The sequence below is a fragment of the Varanus komodoensis genome, unplaced genomic scaffold (genome assembly GCF_004798865.1).
Source record: "Varanus komodoensis strain SLA01 unplaced genomic scaffold, ASM479886v1 scaffold32, whole genome shotgun sequence".
NCBI classification, from domain to species: domain Eukaryota; kingdom Metazoa; phylum Chordata; class Lepidosauria; order Squamata; family Varanidae; genus Varanus; species Varanus komodoensis.
The window spans coordinates 9,386,067-9,406,213 of NW_025335798.1; the positions used below are offsets into that span (position 1 = coordinate 9,386,067).

General features: G+C 41.7%; 1 protein-coding gene and 1 non-coding gene across 10 annotated transcripts in view; one reads left to right on the forward strand and one right to left on the reverse strand.

Annotated features, from left to right (window-relative positions):
* The window catches only part of CLASP1 (cytoplasmic linker associated protein 1), a 222,703-nt gene that overhangs the window by 149,724 nt on the left and 52,832 nt on the right, over positions 1-20,147 (reverse strand). For all 9 annotated transcript variants that reach the window (XM_044438058.1, XM_044438065.1, XM_044438064.1 and 6 more), the window contains exon 3: positions 926-1,004. In XM_044438058.1, the coding sequence (XP_044293993.1) occupies positions 926-1,004 (79 nt within the window). The remainder of the gene's footprint in view (positions 1-925; positions 1,005-20,147) is intronic.
* On the forward strand, positions 4,083-4,210 carry LOC123027574. The gene has a single exon (XR_006415527.1). It is a non-coding gene; the product is annotated as a U4atac minor spliceosomal RNA (small nuclear RNA).

The following is a 20,147-nucleotide window of genomic DNA, read 5'->3' on the forward strand; positions in this document are numbered from 1 at the left end:
AGTAAGAGAACAAGGGAAGAAACCAGCATACGCAGCAGGTGCATCTAAGTGTATCCAAGCACACCTGGAAAGCTTACACAGGGCAGGCTTTATTCATGGCCCACGTGCTGCAAAGAAGCAGGTCTTGCATATACAGGGCAAGGCCTTGCACAGTGCCAGGTTCATGATCTGCTCCATTGAAAGGGATTACCCAGGCGGTTTGGGCACACGCCACTGTTCAGTGCAAACAATGAGATCAGAGACTTTAAGATCTGAGAGTGTCAATTCCCATTTTTGTATAAGAAAAGGACTATTTTCAAGTCTTTTGGCTGTGAAAATAAGCTTGAAAACAAGGGAATGTGAAACACAATTTCTAGTAGGGTTGTCAAGCTGCAACTCTTCTGCCTCTTTCACAACACGTAAGTCTTAAAGGAGAATGTAGCCGCAGCATCTCCTGCCCTGTTTCTCCATCAACCCACCCTCTAAGGGACACAGATCTCTTTGGTTTTTGGCCTTTGTCTCCCATAATGAATGGAGACAGAAACACCCCCAGATGCATCCACATGCACAGTTTCTTAGCTGCTAAGGAAGATTACCAAGCATATGGCTGTAAAACCCAGGGAACACATCACATACTATAGAAAGGTTGGCCAAACAGTCAACTGGAAGCCAAATGCAGAGTTGCAGGTCTTATTTCAGAGTCTGTCGACACCATTGCAATGCAAAGATTATTTCCAGGTGTCCATGCAGACAACCAAATCTCAGACTTCCAAGGCATATTTGTGGCAAACGGCAGCTTCTTTAGAATTAAGACAATTTAAGAACAGTAGCTGCAGGCTGGCTTGCATGGCTGGCCCCCTGCTTCAGCCTCAGATAACGCACACCAAAGAGAACAGCACACAATCAAGCACCGCAGGCTTTTTGTTTCTGGTCCCAATGAACTCACCTGTGCCAATCTGGGCTTTAAATCTATCCTGGAGCCGTGATACCAGTGCAGATAAGATGTCCAAGCCCAGCAGGACAACCTGCAAACAAACAAACAAACAAAGACACAGAAGCAGTTAATCTGTAAGCTAAGTGCAAAGTGAATTTGCAGACTGAACACGCATGAGTTAGAGGCAATGTCCCTGAAGACTTCAAAGCTTTGGCTAGTGCAGAACACGGTAGCCAGGGCTGTAACCAACACAGCCAAATGGAGAGAAATCTCACTATTCAAAAACAAGCAAGCAAGCAGACAACCCTACATGGGTTGGTATTTGGTTCTGAGCCTAATTGAAGGTGCTAGTGCTTACTTTTCAGCTTTAAGTGACTTGTGGCCAGTATCTCTGAAGGTACTTATTGATTTGATTTCTTTGCTGCCCATTAACTGCCTGCCTTTGCCTTAAGAGCTTCAGGGGAGGCTCTTCTCCAAGTACTCATGATGCATTATGTAACGGCAAGGAGGAAAAGCTCCTTCTGCTGTGGAGCATGGGTGGGACATCACTGATGGAGTGCATCTGACACAAGGAGGTGCGACTGACACTAGTATTGTACTCTTTTCAGTACTCACTCAAACCTATTTGCTTGCCAAGGCATTTTAAATTGGTTTATGAAGCTAGACGATGTTGCTGTCTATTTTATGCCTCGCCTCTCTTTTTTCCTGTGGCTTTATTCAGATTGTTTAAAATCACATCTATAAACTGCCCTGGCATTATAAGAGAAAGGATGCCTGTCACAATTTCAAATATTAAAAAACAAACATAGACAGGAAAGCATAAGAGTGTAGCTCCCTGCTATTCACAACTCCTGGCAAGGATTTTTTTTAATTAAAATACCCCCAAAATGATGTTTCATTTCCTAGTAATGGAGCTCTTCCAGGTTCATACAGAGTGTAGATAAAGTGATTATTCATACAAATGTTCACTGAAATAAATGAAACTAATCTATACAGTAAGGTGCACATGAACCAATGTGCTGCAAGATCCTATAGACATTTGCAGGGACATAAGCGCCACTATATTCATTATGATCACTCCAAGTTCAGTGTTGCAACCTTGACATTGCTTCTTTACAACCCCAAACTGATCCACATTCTGCATGGTCAGTTGCCACTGCCGTCACTTGCAAAAAACATCACACATACCGCATCTTCAGATCAAGAAGGTACGTCCCGAGAAATAAAACCAGGCATTCCCTCATTGCCCCTCAGCACTAAAGTATCATACTTAATACCCAGGGTAGTGATTGTGACACTGAAAAGTAGTTCCCCATTTCAAATAGGCCCACTAATTGCAGCTTAAATAAACGAGGGCATAAGTACAAAGGGAGGAAAGAATGGAAGAGCAAGGAGGGCCTCTGTAGTTTCATCTTAGTTCTGGCTGCTGAATCGAGCATCCAAACCAGGCCAATGTAACACCTCAATAACTCATGTCATAACATGCATTAGTTTAGATATATCCACATACAGTGAAAAATACATGTCAGCACAACTATAAACAATATTTTTGGCATAAACAAGAATTATGTTTTTGACATTTGGGAATAATGGACAGACCAATCAAACTCTCGTAGAATTATTTTGTGAGCTCAGCAGTTGTTCATAATAAGCAAACTTGTGTATAACCTTAAACTCAGTGTATGCAATTCTGAAGTGCACAAGCAGAAGCAAAGTTCACAGCACAACTCTTTTCCTCCCTCTCCATGGAATCTCTCCCAAAGTCTTCCCAGAAGGTCAAACAGAGCTAAAGAGTATCGTTAACCGTGTCTTACTAGATTGCTGTAGAAATGAAAATTGCCAAAATCAGGAATTTTGCAGGGGCAATAAGTACACAATCCCTCCACCAGTTTCTAGGTAGTTCACAATGCTCCCGTATATATTTATATATGTTTCATCCATATATAGGTTTCATGGGTGTATGTGATATCAAACAAAGAAAGTAGATTTCAATATTAATACTTAACACAACAGTTGTATTGTGTATGTTATTTAATTTTGTACACCACCCAAATAGTCATCCTAGCTATTGGGTGGGGTAGAAATTTAATAAATAATAACAATTTGAAGTATTAATAGACACTTAATATTGCTGTGGTCTCCAGTCTGATGCTCCAGACTGGTGTGGGACCAACTAACAACTGCCCCTTGAACAACAACCCCCCCCCCTTCTTTTGTTCACAGCTTCTTGTGCAGACTGAGAGAACCACAGGAAAAACAGTAGATGCCACCCTCTGGTTGCTCAAGCAAGCAAGGAGCAGCAAGGGGTCGAACAACTGCAATGGAGGGGCACCCACTGAGGGGGCGCTGCCCAAGGGCCCTCGCGAACACTGCTTTAGACTACCACTGCCCGCATCTTCCAACTAGTGAAGCTGAAAGAAATAAAGCAATGCATCTGGAATCAACGCGGTTGGGGAAGAGCGCTATAAAGCTTGCAAAAAATTCTGCTAACATGAAGTGAACCTAACATTTTATTTAGAAAACATCAACTATTCCACAGTTATGCAGACGTGTCCTGATGCTTCCCTGCAGCGGCTGCACAGAAGTATTTTACCGGCCAATCCCATGCATTTTTACTCGGAAGGAAACCCCACTGTGTTCGATGGAATTTGCTTCCACGCAAGCGGCTCACTTTTAAATGGGAGCAAGTTCCACTTAACATGAGGTGTGGGGGGAGATTTCGCTATCAGATCCAGTTTATGATTTCTTCTACTTGTTCATTCAAAACCAAATAAAGACGTTGCTTCGAAAGATGGGATGTCACTTTAAAATTCGCCGGCAACCCTGAAAACTCCTCCTAGAGGCCGCTGCTACTACTTCCTCCTCACAAGCGGAAGCAAACGGCGTGCCTCCCCGCTAAAGAAGCGCCTTCCCCCTTTCCTCCCGCCCTCTATGCAAATTATCAGACCGAGCGCCGCGGTGCATTGTAGGTAGGATCTTAAATCGCAAAATAGTAACGATAAAGCAGCATTTTTTGCAAGGCGTTACGTATAAGGAACCTTCCAGAGTTGGGCGATCTTCCAAATGAAGCAGTCTAAATAAGCAAACTGCGGCCACCCAAAACAAGCTCGCTGTGACCTCAATAGGCTTCCCGTCCATATCCCCAGATTGTCGTTTCACTTTGTTAGCAGCCGTCCTTATCTTGGGGTTGCGCTACTGTTCAATGAACGTATAGTGAGAGCAGTACTGCTAACACCTACACAACACAAAGGCATCCCTGGGGTTTTACCGCCCCAATGAGGTGCAATTTTTGGAACCTTGCTTTTAACGCACCAATACTACCTAGTACTAAGAATAAATTTATCCTAAATTCACTACTTTTTCCCTGTTCGATTAGGTGTACCTTTTCCAAGTTCTTAGCATTAGCCACCACTGTATTCTATATTCCTACAATATAGTATTGGCCGTATTCAGTTTGCCAAAATGAAAGTCTTTTACGAAGTAAAACTGCTGTTTTTAACCGACCTTTAAAAGCGGCCACTAGGTGGTGCAGAAGATTACTGAAAATCTCCCAGTCTACAGAAAATAACTCGTGCGTTGTAAGGAGGACTAGAAAAATGCTCCCTTGAAGTCACTGAACACCCCCAATTAATCAACCTTTTAAATGCTATTGCTATTCCAATGCAGAGGGGGTCCATTTTGTTATGCTCAAAGCTTGCAAACTAGGAGTAGAAAGTATGCTGTCAGAGGGGGGAAAGTGTGCCGGGAAGAGTTATGAGCAGCATGAACGCTTAATCGTCACACAAAGGTGCCTCAAATCCCTGCTTGTACCATTTCCTCCCTTAACTGCACTATCTTACACTGCTGGGCACATCTGGCAAATGAGAACGTTTGAGGGCAAGTCATCTGCTCATTAGCTTCAACCACATGCAAGGTTACCAGCTTTTCATCAGGGCAGGAAGACTTACCATGTTACACCTGCAGAAGTCTTGAGAGAATACCCTGCAGCCTTGAGAATAAGTATCTCGGTTATTTTCAACCCCTTTATAAGCCTTGAACAAATTACTCATTTCTAAAAGGGGAACAAAGTGAATAGTGACCCACTTTACAGGGCTGGAGGATGAGGAGAAAACTACCTTGAAATTTGGGAGCCTGGCAAGTGGCACAGAAACAAAATCAACACAAAACCAAAAACTGGATCATCCTATTCATTTGTTTCACCTAACATTGAGGATTAACAAAAACAAAAATAGATTGTTGTCTCCCCTCTTATTTCACAATGTGGGTAACAACATAATATTTCTTTATTTGCCTTGTTCATGGAGGTGTGCGTGTTCATGGGAGGTGGATCCTCTTCAAGTTTTTGTAACTATATACTGCACAAAATGACTCCAGGGAATATTTTAAATTTGCAGTTTTTTTAACTTCAGTTGGTCAAGCCACTGAACACATGAACAGAACCATTCAAACACAGCCAATTTATTCAGTCATCATTCACTTTTGATAAAAATGAAATAAATGGGACTTAGTCCCAAATAAGAGGACATGGAATTGCTGACTGTATTTACATTTCCTTTCCTAAACACAGCGCGGAAACAACAAATGATCAGTTGAAATGCTCACAGTCAATAATAACATTCTCTTTCAAGAGCTCATGCAAAGCCATTCCTACTTCACTTTGCAAAGAATTAAAGCAACAACAGTCTCAGCCCAGGAGAGTAACCAAGCAAGTCTACACCAGGAAGACAACAAAAGAACTGCAGTATTTTCATTTTATTTACTGTGGAATTTTGCTCAGGAATTCAATTTGGAACTCTCTGGAGAGCTAAGGAAAACATTCTTGGATAATGAAAGTGCAAAGTTAAAAATTATTGTTTCATCTGGAAACTTGGAAAGGTTGGGTATACAGGGGGAAAATCTGTAAAAATATGTAGCAAAATTCATAAAGCATAGTTGGTCAACTGTTGGCAAGGATATTTTACCTATGTCCCTGGAAATAGATGCACTCACCCGCAAATTCACCGTTTGACAAAAGCTTACTCCAGCCTTCCCCAGGCCAAGCTGGGAAAGAATGAATGGTCGGAACAGGCTGCACCATTTAAGCATACAAGAGAGGACACCTCTGCTGAATGCACCTCCACAATTATCATTAGTTATGATAATTATTATAAATTACCCTTTCTCCAAACGGAAAACTAGCACAAGCAGCAATTGTTTGCCATGATACTCTATTTTGCAGTAATATACTAAACATTTTGTTTGTTTGTTTTAAGAAACTAGATTATGTATTAACATTGTAAAGGATAGCCTGCTCTGAAGTTTTGGTGCCTCCAATAAAAACAAACAAAAGTAGAAGTGCCCACAATGTGCTGTAACAATGTGATATTATAAAATGTGATCCTGTATAAGAGGAAAGGAGCAAAGCTGCCAAAAGCTTAGTCATGAGGGAAGACCAACTCCTAAATTATTTGACACGTTTAAAAAGCACTCATCAAAATGATTTGGATACCAGCCTTTAGTATGACCTGGCTGACATGTAATGGCAGCAAACTGTGGGTTACTTAACCTACGATTTCCCTGTGAGTCCTTTCCAGTATCTGTAAGCAATTCCTATCAGCACAACTGGAAGTTGTCCTGTGACATGCTAACCCAAATCAGTTGAGTTATTTAAGGGCTCAATAACCCAGTAGCTAACCCATGGTTTGTTTGTGGGTTAGCCCCTGCTCAGTGTAACCCCTAACAAGCCCTTCTGATGGAAGGCTGTTTACAGTATGCAAAAACAGCTTGCACACAACTTGTATTGCAGCAAATCCCACAGTTTGCCACTGTGCCTTGAAAACCATCCTATAAGTCTCTTATAATATTGTAAGAAAAGCATGGTAATATTGGCACGTGTCGTTAAAAAATTACTGCAAACTCAAAACTCACAGAAAAGTCAGCAAAACAAAGCAATGAAATTCACCAGAACAGAGCGTAGTTAGCAGATTGCACGGCATGAAGAGCACCCAGGCAAATTAAAAGCTGTTCTCCTGGCATTATAATGGAATCCAGATTTGTATCAGACAAGCTTCCTTGGAGAGGAAAATGTCCTTCTCTGCCACCACCCATTTTATTTCACTTGGAAAGAGGACACAAAAATGGGCTTACAAAGGCAAAAGAGGGCCTCTAAAATGAAGTAGGCTCTCATGACTGAAGACAGCCCTGCAAACTGGCTGGTCCAGTTGCTTAACATAGAGAAGGGAGTTCACCAGGTGCGAATGAGCACATTCCCATTTCTAAAAGCCTGTGCTCCTGAACAAGAAGTCTTCCAGCCAGGGATCAACTTCAATTTGGAGACCCTCTGGGAGGCTGTTTACCAGTGGTGGATGGAGCAAAGACAAAGAGGCTTGGATGAAATGAAATGAAATGAAATGAAATGAAATGAAAGTACCTGCAGAGTTTAACTTACAACTCACAGTGCCAGAGAATATGCTTTAGGAGAAACATTCCAATCTTTTCAACTGGTGGGAAATCTGTAGAAGAACTGCACAAAGGCTGGGAAACAAATGCTTGATGAGCAGGATAAAGGGTGGGTGTTTATCTTGAGAACCCCAGAGGGCTGCATGAGGAAACCTGGAGGCCAGATTCATCCCCTGGTCCTAAGGTTCTGCTCTCTGTTTCACAACCACAACCTTAATGTGCCTTTTGTAATACATTCTCTACCATGTGGCACACACTATCCTTCCATATTATAATATTCCATATTATTCGGGCCATATTACATCATTCTCTGGTTTCTTAAAGCCATAACTGCCATCATTCAAGAAATCAGCCTCTCCCATGGCTGCACTGCAGAGGGGAAGAGTCAGCTAAAAAAGTAGTGCTGGCAGGACGTTCTACCTTCACAATGCCCAGGAACTCCGATATGCTACAAAAATGTTCTACCACAGTTGGTGATTTCTAGAAAGAAGGCTCCAGAATGGGAGGCTAGCAACCTTACACATTAGAAGCACAGCACCATGTACAGAGCTCTGGAGCGTTGGGAAAACGAAGCCCCGGAGCAAGACGTCAACTACAACTACTATGTTACAAGCAGAGCCAGAGTGAAACCTGCAAGTGTCCAAATAGAAAATCAGTTCATTCAGCAACCCACTCCCAGCAACTAGGATCAGATGAAAGGGAAACAGTTAAGCTCTCTAAGACTTTTTAGCTGTTTGCTTGTCTACTCAGCATTTAAAATTAGCCAAATGCTCCAAGCACTGCAGTAATTGCCAAGCTATTCTGAAGCAGAAGTGGAGGCCACCTAGCACTGTTGCCTCACTTGTGAAGATTGGGAAGAGATGACCGCAGCTGGCCTTTCACTGCACACTGTCAGGCCACTAAAGGAGCTACCTGTCATCAGGGAACCGACTTGAGTAGCATTTCTTCAAGGGACATTACGGAGCCAGTGTGTTGCAGTGGTTTAAGAGCGCAGGACTGGGACTCGGGAGATCTGGGTTCTAGTCCATGCTCAGTCATGGGGCTCACTAGGTGACTTAGGACCAGGCATAGATGCTCAGCCCAACCTACCTCACAGGGTTGTTGTTGTGAGAATTATGTTAGCTGCCCCCAGTCCCTTGGAAGGAAAGAAGGTGGGATATACATCTAATAGATAATATATTAATAAATTCCAGCTTTATCAACACTCCTCAGTCAAGTTGACTTGGCCAAGAAAGGAATATGCTATAAAGTACTTTAAGCAGAACAGAATGACATCAGAGCTTGTGCTGTCCAGACCAAACGCCAAGCAAGAGAGATGTCAGATGGCACACACAGAATCTGGAACGCATCAACTTCAATAGAACAGCAAGTCAGGATATTGGTCCCTCTAGCTCACTACTGATTATACCATTGATGAATATCATTTAGCCCACCAAGTATTTCTGGAGTCTCAATTCCTATCAACCCCAGTTGGGGGTGATGAGACTTGTAGTCTAAAGTTCACCACCCCCATCCATGAGAACTGTCAGAGTCTCTTGTGCTCAGGCAGCGCTCTTCTGCAGCTCAACCAGAAGATGCTGGGGATCCAACCTGGGATTTTTTGCATGCCGAGCAGGTCTTTTCCCACTGAGTTCTGCCCCTCTCTCAGATGCGGAGGAAAAAAGCAAGAAGGGAAAGCTACTGCCTTCGAGATCTGCTTTTGGCCTTCCCCTAAAGCAGGGTTCCCATTCTTGGGTGCAGGATGGCATTTCAGGGTGTGTGTCAAAGAGGAGGGCTGCCTCAAGATTTGCCAAAAATTATCCCAATAATAAAATGTATTATTATTTTTCTTACATTTGGATTCAGTTCTTTTTTGTCAATCAAGACAAAATCTAGGAATCACCTGAATCCAGACTTGCGGATTGCGCTGAGCAAGTTCCATGTTTTGACAAAATTGTGAATGAGAAGCAGGAACAAAGAAGTCATTGAATGTTATGTTCACATGTTTTGTTCACATTAGGATTGATTTTACTGTTTACAATTTTTTCTAATTGCTTGATTTACATATGAATTTTATGCATTCAGTTAAAAGCTTATTTTTTTATTCAATTTGTTCACCCACAGTGCTGCATGTGGTTCAATTTGTGATTCAAAATTTTGAAATTTGACTTCTTCATCTGCAAATGTATTATTACTTTTATAGGGAGTGTAAACATAAATCAAACATTTTCTAGGGGTGTGGGGCATAAAAACGGTTGTGAACCACTGCTCTAAAGTATTTAGCTTGGCATACAGGGAAGTAAAATGATAGAGTAGGTGAAGACTGAGTATGATTCAACAGGGTGTAGATACTCCCATGTGGTGGAGACAAATCCACAGCAGTGCTTGCTGGAGATGCGGAACAACCTATGTCAAAACAATCTATGTCGTGTCAGGTCACAATATTTAGAAAGAAAATATTCTACAGCTCTCAAGCAGTAAGATTTCTGGCTACACAAGCATAGGACTGTGCTCTTGGTGAAATGAAATAAGCAATTGTGAATAGATCATGCCTAAAGCCCCATAAAGAAACCCAAGCTATTGAACTATCACTTTGAAAGCACATATCTAATATTGTCCAATTTTTAAAAATGTTCCATGTAAGGAAGTTAGATGTGCTGTGCATCAAATTTTCAGTCCCTGTGGCAAATTGGCTGCTGCTGCAGTTGAAAGCTTCTTTTACACATAAGGAGGAGGATGAATCCTGCCCAACTGGAGCTGATGTGTCTGGTCCTTGCTATGGTAGAGGAACTTCTGGGATCTCAGATTTTATGGCTTATTTTTGGATGCAATCCTATGCATGTTTAGACAAACCCCTTCCTTCCCCCCAACTCTCAGCATTTCTGAGCCAGCCAATGATGAGGATGATGAGAGCTGCAGTCCACCAGCATGGGGAGGGTCACAGGTTCCTCACACTGGTTCAGTCAGTAGAGTTACTGCTCTATAGATGCCGGTATTTTCTTTTTGTTTTTCAAAAAGATTTTTTTAAGACAGAACTTGAGGGTACAAGCAGAGGCTGCATGTTCCTGTTCCTGCTTTAACCACTAAACTGCACTAGAACTAATAGGTTCTTACTAATTCTTTAGAGAGATGAGGCTGTGCATGGTTAGTCAAAAAAAAAAAGTCTTACAATTCCCAGCATTCCCGATTCTGGGCAGACTTTTTCTGACTGAACATGCAGAAGGGCAGTACATTCATGGTGTTGAAGAAAGCACATGTAGCCAATGGCTAAGTTGTACTAATGCCAGAAGCATGATTGCAACAGAATAAGCAATACTGCCTTGCACCCTATATACACACCCTTATAGTCTCCTAATTTCTTTAGAGCAGTGTGCTGAGAGCAGTTGTGGATGACAGCAGCAGCAACTGTTGTGTCACCCAGTTGAGGCAGCCTTTGTGGTTTTCTTTCTGAAGTCTCTGAGATTCAAGAATATCCTCACTGCCAGAATGTAAAGGCTAGATAAGCTGATGTGTCATCAAATTGTGTTGACAAGCGTGGCTTATCATCTGAAAGTACAGAAGTAAACACACCTGTCTACTCTGAGAAAGTGTCTCCTTATTCAAGGCTTGTGCCACCAAGTTAAGAGCTGAATATGATGTGTCAACTCAGCCATGCTCTCAACAGATAGATACAGAGATACACTTCTCAGATTCGAAGACTTAGATGGAACCAAACAGACATGATTTCATTTTTCCCCCCAGCTATTTTGAGTAGCTGTGTGAAAGTGTGGAAGTGAAAAGCACTACAGCTCTGGGGAAAGAGGCAACTATCTCAATGATATTGGCCCCATGGATATCCTAGGGCAGAGGTACAGAAGAAGCCCTTGCGGTCTGCATTCCACTGCTGGGTGGAGCCAAGGCCAAACTGCAGCATATTTGACTCTAAAGCTTTCACTGCTGGGAAGCAGGCCTTATCGATAGGGCTACTGCCGTCTTCTGAGCGCCAGCAGACACAAAATGACATGGACTTCTTTGCCACATCGACTGCCTGAGTCCACTTTGACATTCTCAGGAGTTCCATTCAGGAAGCGTAACCTCATTATCAGGCTGAAGCATGACAATTCCAGCATTTTAAAATTATTGTTCTCCATACAAAACTGGGAGTGATGTAAGGCCATAGATGTGCATTAGCAGCCTCTTGCATGCTTTTCAGCAGCTCTGCAAAACTGTACCTTTATTTTCACTTTTTGGATCTGACCCACCTTAAGCCATCAGGTTTGTAACATGCTGCCAAGAGTTTCTCTGAAATGGGATGTAGCTTTTGGACTGACAGAAGCTGAACACCCCTGATGTAGGCATTTTCCACTGAACCTGAGGAGTCAGTCCCAGACCTCACCAGTGCATCATTTAGGACAAGAGCAGGCAACTTCTTTTTTTCATGTGAGGCCTATGGAAGTAATCCACGTGCAGCTATTCATCCCATCTTCCCTCTTCCCCGTAAACGCTATCTCCCTTTTCTCTGTTTCTGCTGGCCCACCTTTGCGTCTCCTACCACACCAAGGACTCATCACCACATCACGTGCCACCTGCCCAGAGTAATCCAACAGTCCTAAGGAGAAAAGTGGAGAGAAGAACCAGAAGGCAGCCAGGCACACGTGTGAGCTTAGACGTCCCTGGAGCACCACACTGCACCAGCCACCGAGTGCCTTGATTCAGCCTTCGGGGCTGCGTGCGTGGCTGCTCTTCTCTCCTGTTCTCACAGCAAAAACAAACAAGAAACACCAGGAGGGCATCAGGGCCATCTTAAGAAACAGACGGGACTCTTATGCAGGCTGCAGGATGTCCTCCTCTGGCCTAGGATATCACACCTTCAGCACAATACAGAATTGCTTTGCTGTCTGCCATTTTTAAATGAAGGCAGTTGTAACACAGGGTGCTGCAGAGCCTGAAATAGGAGAGGTGCGCTTCTTGGTATTAACAGCATCATAAAACAGAACCAGCCAGGACCCCACCGCGATTGTACAATCTTATTCACCACAGCAATCGAACAGCAGTTGAGTGGATTAAGGAATGGCTTGCATTTTCCCCAGGTACAAGGAACAGTTGCTGGGAAAGAGAATAAGCCTGCGCGCCAAAGTGAAGCTTTAGGAAAAGGCATACGGGTTGCCAGGAACAAACAAGAAATACAAAATGCATTTATTACCCAGTAAAGTGACTGTGCAGAAAAGCTCCGCCTCATATAAGAGATGAAAAATAGGACAGTTCTTCTGGCATATATTGCTTTGCTTTAATAAATCTATACTTGGGTTTCACATTCCAATTTGGCTGGGGCAATTTTTAACCTTTGTGACCTTCTACATTAAGCTCAGGGCTAGAAGACAGCAGTGAAAGAGAGACAAATATCTTTCATCAATCAGGAACGTTATAAACATCTGTAAATAAAGAAAGAACAAATACACACAACGCGGCATCGGGATGATCGCAGTTTGAACACAAGCACAAGCAAATCCCATCCCTGGAATTGGGGGTTTTTCAAAAGGAATTCCAAAGATGCATTCAGGCACAAGGAATGTCTTTGCAAAGCTGCACATCTTCTCTCTCATCTAACTATTCATTATGTTGCAGCAGCAGACAGAGCGCTAATGAAGTTTAATGATTCGTAAGAGATTTCAAGGTCACCATACATCTGAACTGTCCAAAGACTCAACATGGTGTATGGTAAATTAGGGTGATCTCACTTTTTGTGACGGCACCGAACTATTCCAGGCTCCTTAGTCCACAGATTCTCAGATGGGGTTAAGTAACCCATCTGTGCCTCTTTATCACCAGAATTATTTCCATGGAGCAAAGCCACTCAAGAGTAGGGGCAAGGGTACCCCACCTACAAAACATGACTTAAGCTGCAAATGCACAATCCCAGAGCAGTGTTAAAAAAAAAATAGGATGTACTTTCCCAAGAAGCTCCATTTTCCAGTCAAAAAAGCAGGAAGTCTCTAGTTCTTATGCCAGTAAAGAGAGTCTTAGATAATATATCTGAGAAATTTAAAGTCCAAATAAAGAAAAGATTTGCTTTACTGAATTCAACTGACTGTGAACCAGAACAACTGCAGATTGAAACCACAGACATGATTAGGGAAGAAGGTAAAAAGACAATTCCTGTAGCAAAAAGAAATAAAAGGCCTAGATAGATGACATAGGAAACACTCACAATTGCTAAGGACATCTGAGTAGCAGAAGCAAAATATGAGAGAAATAGTGTCAGAATCGTGAATGAAACTTTTCAGCACTATCATGTAGAACCCAACCCCACAATGGCTAGTGCAAAGAACAAGAAAACAGGAAGATCCAAGAATCAGTGGAAACTCAAACCTAGATGATTGAAGCAATGAAGGAACTAGAAATGATAATCAAATGTAAGGATGTTTTTCTGGAGATCAAACCTAGGTAAGGAACCTAGGTGAAAAACTATACAGAAGAGATAAAAGGTAACTGGCTCCATTGAAGAGCAATCCTAAGAAGAAGAACCTGCAATACTAGAATGTGAAGTGAAAGCTGCTCTGAAAACACACTACAATAAAGCAGCCAGAGTAGAAAGGATACCAATGCAATCATTACAAGCTGCATGGACTGGATCAGCCCAAATCCAGTCTCTTGCATATGCCAGCTAACAAACAATAATCCACAGACTGGAAACCTTCAATATACATCCAATCCCCAAGAAAGGAGATGTGAAGGAGTGCAGCAACTATACGACCATTGCATGATTTCTTATGCAAACATAGTGATGCTCAAGGTGCTGCAACAAAAAACTTTGCCCTATACTGAGCCTGATGTTCAAGCAGTGTTCCAAAAAAGGAAGGGGTGCACACAATCCTATTGCAAGTATACATTGAGTCCTGAAGCTCACCAAAGAATGTCAGAAGATCAGTCTCTGCTTCCTAGACTACAGCAAAGCCTGTGGCTGTGAGAATCACAAGCAGCAGTGGATAGTTCTCAAAGAAATGGGTGTGCCTCAGCACTTGACTGTCCTGATGTGTATGTATTTTAATCTCCCTAGCTCTATCTGTTCAATCATAAGGAAAGCTGGCTTAGGATCAGAGGAAGGAGTGAAAACTGGTGGAAGATACATCAGTCACTTAAGTTATCTACCATACTACTGACAGAGAGGAGCAATGAACTGGAACAACTCCTGATGAAAGTAAAAAGCACAAGAAGTAGGACTGCAACTGAACATTAAGACATCAAAAACATGACTACAGAAGTATACTACTTTAATGTCAACAATGAAGAAATTTACATTATGACAGATTTTGCATACTTTGGCTCAATCATCAATTCAAGTTGATATTCAAGTTGATACTGAGGCCAAGAAATTAGAAGATTTAGACTTGGAAGGCAGCAATGAAGGAACTAGAAATGATGCATTCCTGTTGCATTCTTGATCACAACTTGGGTCTAGGGTACCCAAAGGATCATCTGCTCCCTTATGTCCCTACCTGTCCATTAAGATCAAGCCAGGAGGCCCTTCTTAGGGAGCCATCCCCTAGGAAGGTGAGGGCGATGCTGGTGAGAAGAAGGGCCTTCTCAGTTGTTGTGCCCAACCTTTGGAACAGGCTCCTCAGAGAATTTTAATGGTTAACTGGGTTTAAAATTGACCACATGTTTGGTTAGTTTGTTTTATTTGATGTTTTATATTATGTTTTAATTTTGATATATTATCATTTATATTTGGATTATGCTGTTAATATGTTTTGAATATGTTGATTTAATGTTATTGATTTTAGATTTGAATATGTTGATTTAATGTTATTGATTTTAGAGCGTTGTGTTGTTTTTATATTGTGAGCTGCACAAAGAGCCCAGATACGGACTGTAGCGGCATATAAATTCATTAACATAAATAAATATAAAAATAAATAGACTATGATAGTTGGACAGTGAAGAAAGCTGACAAGAAGAGATCCGATGCATTCAGAAGATGGTGCTGTAGGAGAGCTTTGTGAATGCTCTGCAATGACAGAAGGGCAAACCGGTGGGACCTAGATCAAATCAAGCCAGAACTTGCTCTAAAAACAAAACTGGCAAAACTCCAGTAGTCATACTCTGAGCACATCAGAAGAAGGCCAGTGTCACTAGAGAAGACAGCTGTGCTACAGAAAGTTGAAAGCCGAAGAGGAAGACCAAGCATGAGATGGGCTGAGTCCATAAGGGAAGCCACAGCCCTCAGTTTACAACAGCTGAGCAGGGCTGTCAAGGACGGGACAGTCATTCAAGGGTATTCATTCATTGTGGTGCCCTAAGCAGGAGGTAACTTGAAAGCATGAGACAAGTACACAATCAGAATGGAAAAGGTAGAAGGGAGCATTCTGAGCTACCTCCAGACCTGTTGCAGGGAGCACATGCTTCCTGTTGCACTGGCAGTGGATCCTACTGGTGTACCATGCTCGGTACAGGTGCAGTGGCAACAGCCATGCAAAATAGTAGCTTGTATAATGCCACATTTATAAGGAACCTGTAAGCAGGGGATCTACTCCAAATCAGAGCCACAAGAGGAGAGTGAGCTGGCTTAGGAAGGGCTCCAGCAGCTTATGGTATCCTGAAATGGTCGTGGCTGGCTGGCTGGCTGGCTGACTGGTTGAAGCCAGAATGGAAACACTCCTAGTAGAAAGTAAGGATACAATGAAAATGACCTTTGAGGCCCCATTTATACATACCTTCTCCACATCAATATAAAGATTTAGAAACACAGTTAAGAATATTAGCTTAGAAGAAGCTTTACTTTGAGCTATGACAACATCAGAATTTAAAGACCCAGAAACTAGAAGACAAATAAGCAACTGTTAAATATTTTAAGGTATTTAAACCTGCAGTCTCAAGCTCAATGGCATGTATATTTAGGATCAATCCACTAGTCAATCCAGTTGCTTTTAAAGAGCTACTGGGACCCAAATTCCATTAGAGCTTATTCCTTGTTAGTAGTAAAGCAATCTGAAACCAGGTATAGTTACACACACACACACACACACACACACACGTTGGGTGGCAACACGCACTATAATTTTATTTTTTTAATTAGCATTCTCCTTCTAAAGAGAGGTTTTTCACTTCCTTTTTCCTTTGATCTAGCATAAAACATGCAAAGAACTTGAAAGAGAATTTGTGATGCAAGCTAGGCGAACAGCCTCTTATAGTTAGGATTGCAAGGTATTTTTAACACAATAAACAGATGCTTATTTACACCAACTTATTAAAAGGAAAAATGGCATATCAAGGCCAGGAATTTTATTATTACTCCTAGTTTCAAGGACTGAGTTCCCTCCATCTCTTTTCTCGGAGATACAGGAGCAGCCATGGCAGAGTGGGAGGCACTTGCTTCTCATGGTGAAGTTACCAGATTCAATTGCATCTCCAGTTGTGTGCATTTTGAGTGTGAGTGTGTGCATGTGACATCAGACAGAGGACAAAGTGAAAGTTCTCCACCTAAGTTCCTGGATAAAAGCTTTCAAAGTAGAAAATACTGTTCTCCTGGCCAAGAAGCCTAACACTGGACAAAGAGTGGAGGACCATACCTTTGCCGGCAAAGATCCCAGGTTCAGTCCCTAGCATCTCAAGCTGGGGCTAGAAAAGACTAATGTATGAAACCCTGGATGGCTGCTACTACATATGGGTAGGTGACCTGGTGTCGTCCAGACGTTTATGACTGCAACCTTTATCTGTTCCAGCCACTATGGACAATAGTCAGGAATTATGAGAGCTAAAGTCCAAATTTTATGGAGGACATCAAGTTGCCAACCCCTAAATGGCCTGACTCTGGTCATCTCCTAATTTCCTTAACTCACAAATGCAGATGAAATACCTGCTGCTCAGACAGCTTACAGGTTCTTGCATTTGGGGACTATTGATTGATTGATTGATTGATTGATATCCTGCCTTTTTCCTCAAAGGGCTCAAGGCAGCTTACATCATTCCCCTCCTCCATCTTATCCCCACAAAAACAACCTGTGAGGTAGGTTGGGCTGAGAGTCTGTGACTTGCCCAAATTCACCCAGTTGGCTCCGTGGCTGAACGGGGACTAGAACCCAGGTCATCTGAGTCCCAGTCCCGTGCTCTTAACCACTACGCCACACTGGCTCACACTGTGCACAATCAACCAACTGTGTGCACAGATCAATAGTCAGACCTGGAATCCAGGATTGCAGTCCACCCAACATCTAAAGACAGACAGACAGATGGATGGACAGACCGACCGACCAACTAGATGATAGACAGGGAGGGTCATTTTCCCACATACTGTGTCAAATATTTGCTTGTTTGTCAAAATTGCTTGTCTGGGGCAGAGCATCTGTTTTGTATGATTTGCAGATTCTTTTTCCAACATCCCTATACTTATCCCAGGTAAGAGGAGAAGCCCATCAGGGCACAGAACACAGCTGAACAAATGAACTGACGCTGATCTTTGTTGTTTTATCAAAGAATCCCTTCCTGTAGGCATTTCTGACATTCTATATGATTTCCCCCTCCTTCCCTTGCATGTCATGCACACCTGTAAGAGTGTAATCTGTTAATGGCAGAATCCTATGCATGTTTAAAAAAAAAAAAAAAAAAGTCTTACAGCACACAGCATGTCCCCGCCAGCCTTTTCTGTCAAAACATGCATGGGACAGTCCTTTAAGATTGTACCCCTCTCTCAGTAGAGACCCATGTCCATTCAAATGGTTCTGCTTGTCCCTGCCCTACCTCAAGTCATCAAACTGAAGAAGACAACCTGTATCAACACTGATTTCAATTCCCAAATTGAACATTCATAAACACATGCACACTCTCCAAGCTCACAGTGATGATTAAAAGATGTTTAAAAAAACCCATACACTCCCATTTTTATACTAGCTTTTTGATGCAAGATTAAAGTCAAGGCAGGCTTCACTCTGATGTCTTCTGTAGTTGAAGTCTATTAAATTTTCTACGTCTACATTGTTGTGGCAAATGCAGGAAGCTAAAGGGATCAAACATGGTAACAGAAAGTTGCCTTTTTTCTTGTAAGATTAGAAACATGCCATTCTCATGTAAGTTCATCTAAAAAAGCTTTAGATCAAACAAAAATAGCAATTAACCTTTAGATCCATTCCAAAATTCTATATTCAACTGTATTGTCACATTCACATTATAATGAATAGTGCAATGTATATAATGTGGTCAATAATTTCCCATACTGGACACAAATTATTTTTGAAGAGCTACAACTGAGAAAATTTAGATAAGCTACCATCCAGAATGAGTTTGTTACAACAAACAACCTTCTTTTGATGACTAGATATAATATTTCAAATAATATTTTAAAAAGTGATTGTCAGTTCTAATCACTGTACACAGAACAAACAGAGAAAGCCAAACTATTGATTTGCTATGCAGGTAAAAAATTGTGTGGATTCCAGAAGCACTATTCCAGGTTTGCAAGGGGAGCAAAATGAAAATCTAGTCCAGAATCAAACAAGTCCCCAAGTCTGGCTGGTGTTCTGACTGCTACCAACATTATAAATCACAATCACTCAGAAAAATGTGAATTGACCAGAAGAGAACACCCTTTCCTTCCCTAAAATAACACATGCAAGAGATCTAGTTTACCTTTCACCAATGCAAATATGATACAGTCAAACATTAACAATAAAATTGGGGAAAACAGGGAGAGAGAACCTTATCTTTTTGACTTCTATAACAAACAAGCAAAACCCTAAATAGGATTAAATATATCTTAGTTATCCCTGAGAAGCCTTCCCCCTTCCCTCACACACTAGTTCTGTAATTAATCAAATTTAAATGTAAATTATTCCATTAATATGGATGCCAACAATCATGTTATAAAGAAATTTTATAGTTTTGTTTTGTTTTTTTTGGACAAACCAACCAACCAAAGATTGACTCTGGGCTTGACAGACTTCATCTACACATATTTGGTTAGATTTAGTCATATGCAGAAAAGGGACCTTAAACAAGTGGGACCTGTTAGCCAGAGTATCCAAAAAGTGGAAGATTTTTTTTCGTTTTTCAATGGAATACGTATCCTACTGAAATCGAACTGCTATCGTAGCAACAAGTAAGTTACGTTTAGGTTTTGCATTTTATTGGCACTTCATGGGTTCCCCATGTGCTAATGTGAACTAATGTGCAGTGGTGACAGAAATCCTCTGCTAGAGATCTTCTGCCTCAGTAGGGAACTACCGTGTGCAGGGCACTGCTTCCTATCCCCTCCGCCCCAACTCACTGCAGCTGCTGGTCTGTTCCCTGGCAAGCAAATGTGCCAACCATTCTACTTAAACTGGATAGAACCATCTGCAGTGAGTGGGACTGCAGAGAAAACAGAGCACACAGACCTACAAACCCTATTCTGAATAATCAATGAAGCGACTTCTTTAATTTTCACTGAGTTAGCATATAAGCTTTACTAAGGCCATGACAAAGACTCACCACTATTATTTAAAATAATATCTGGCTTCTTAAAAGATTGGCCAATTGGTCTGCACTTCTCATTCTGTCAGAGTGGAACAATTCCTAGTAACGTCATCTGCTACAGAGATAATTGAATTTTGCAATTCAAACAGGAATTCTACCTCTGAAGGAAGTTTGCTTCACATTATTAGGCAATCTACCTGATGGATGCATTGCTCCCTATTTCAGCATGAAATAAACTTTCTCAATTTTAGAACTGGGAAATGCCTTTTAGTTTAGCTCCTAAAATGGCATTCCCTTTTTTTAATGCTTGCAACCTGACTCCTAGAGCAATGAATAATCAAAGCAGTAAGACCACTGATTCAGTTTAGACGCTGCATTCACAATCCAGTGA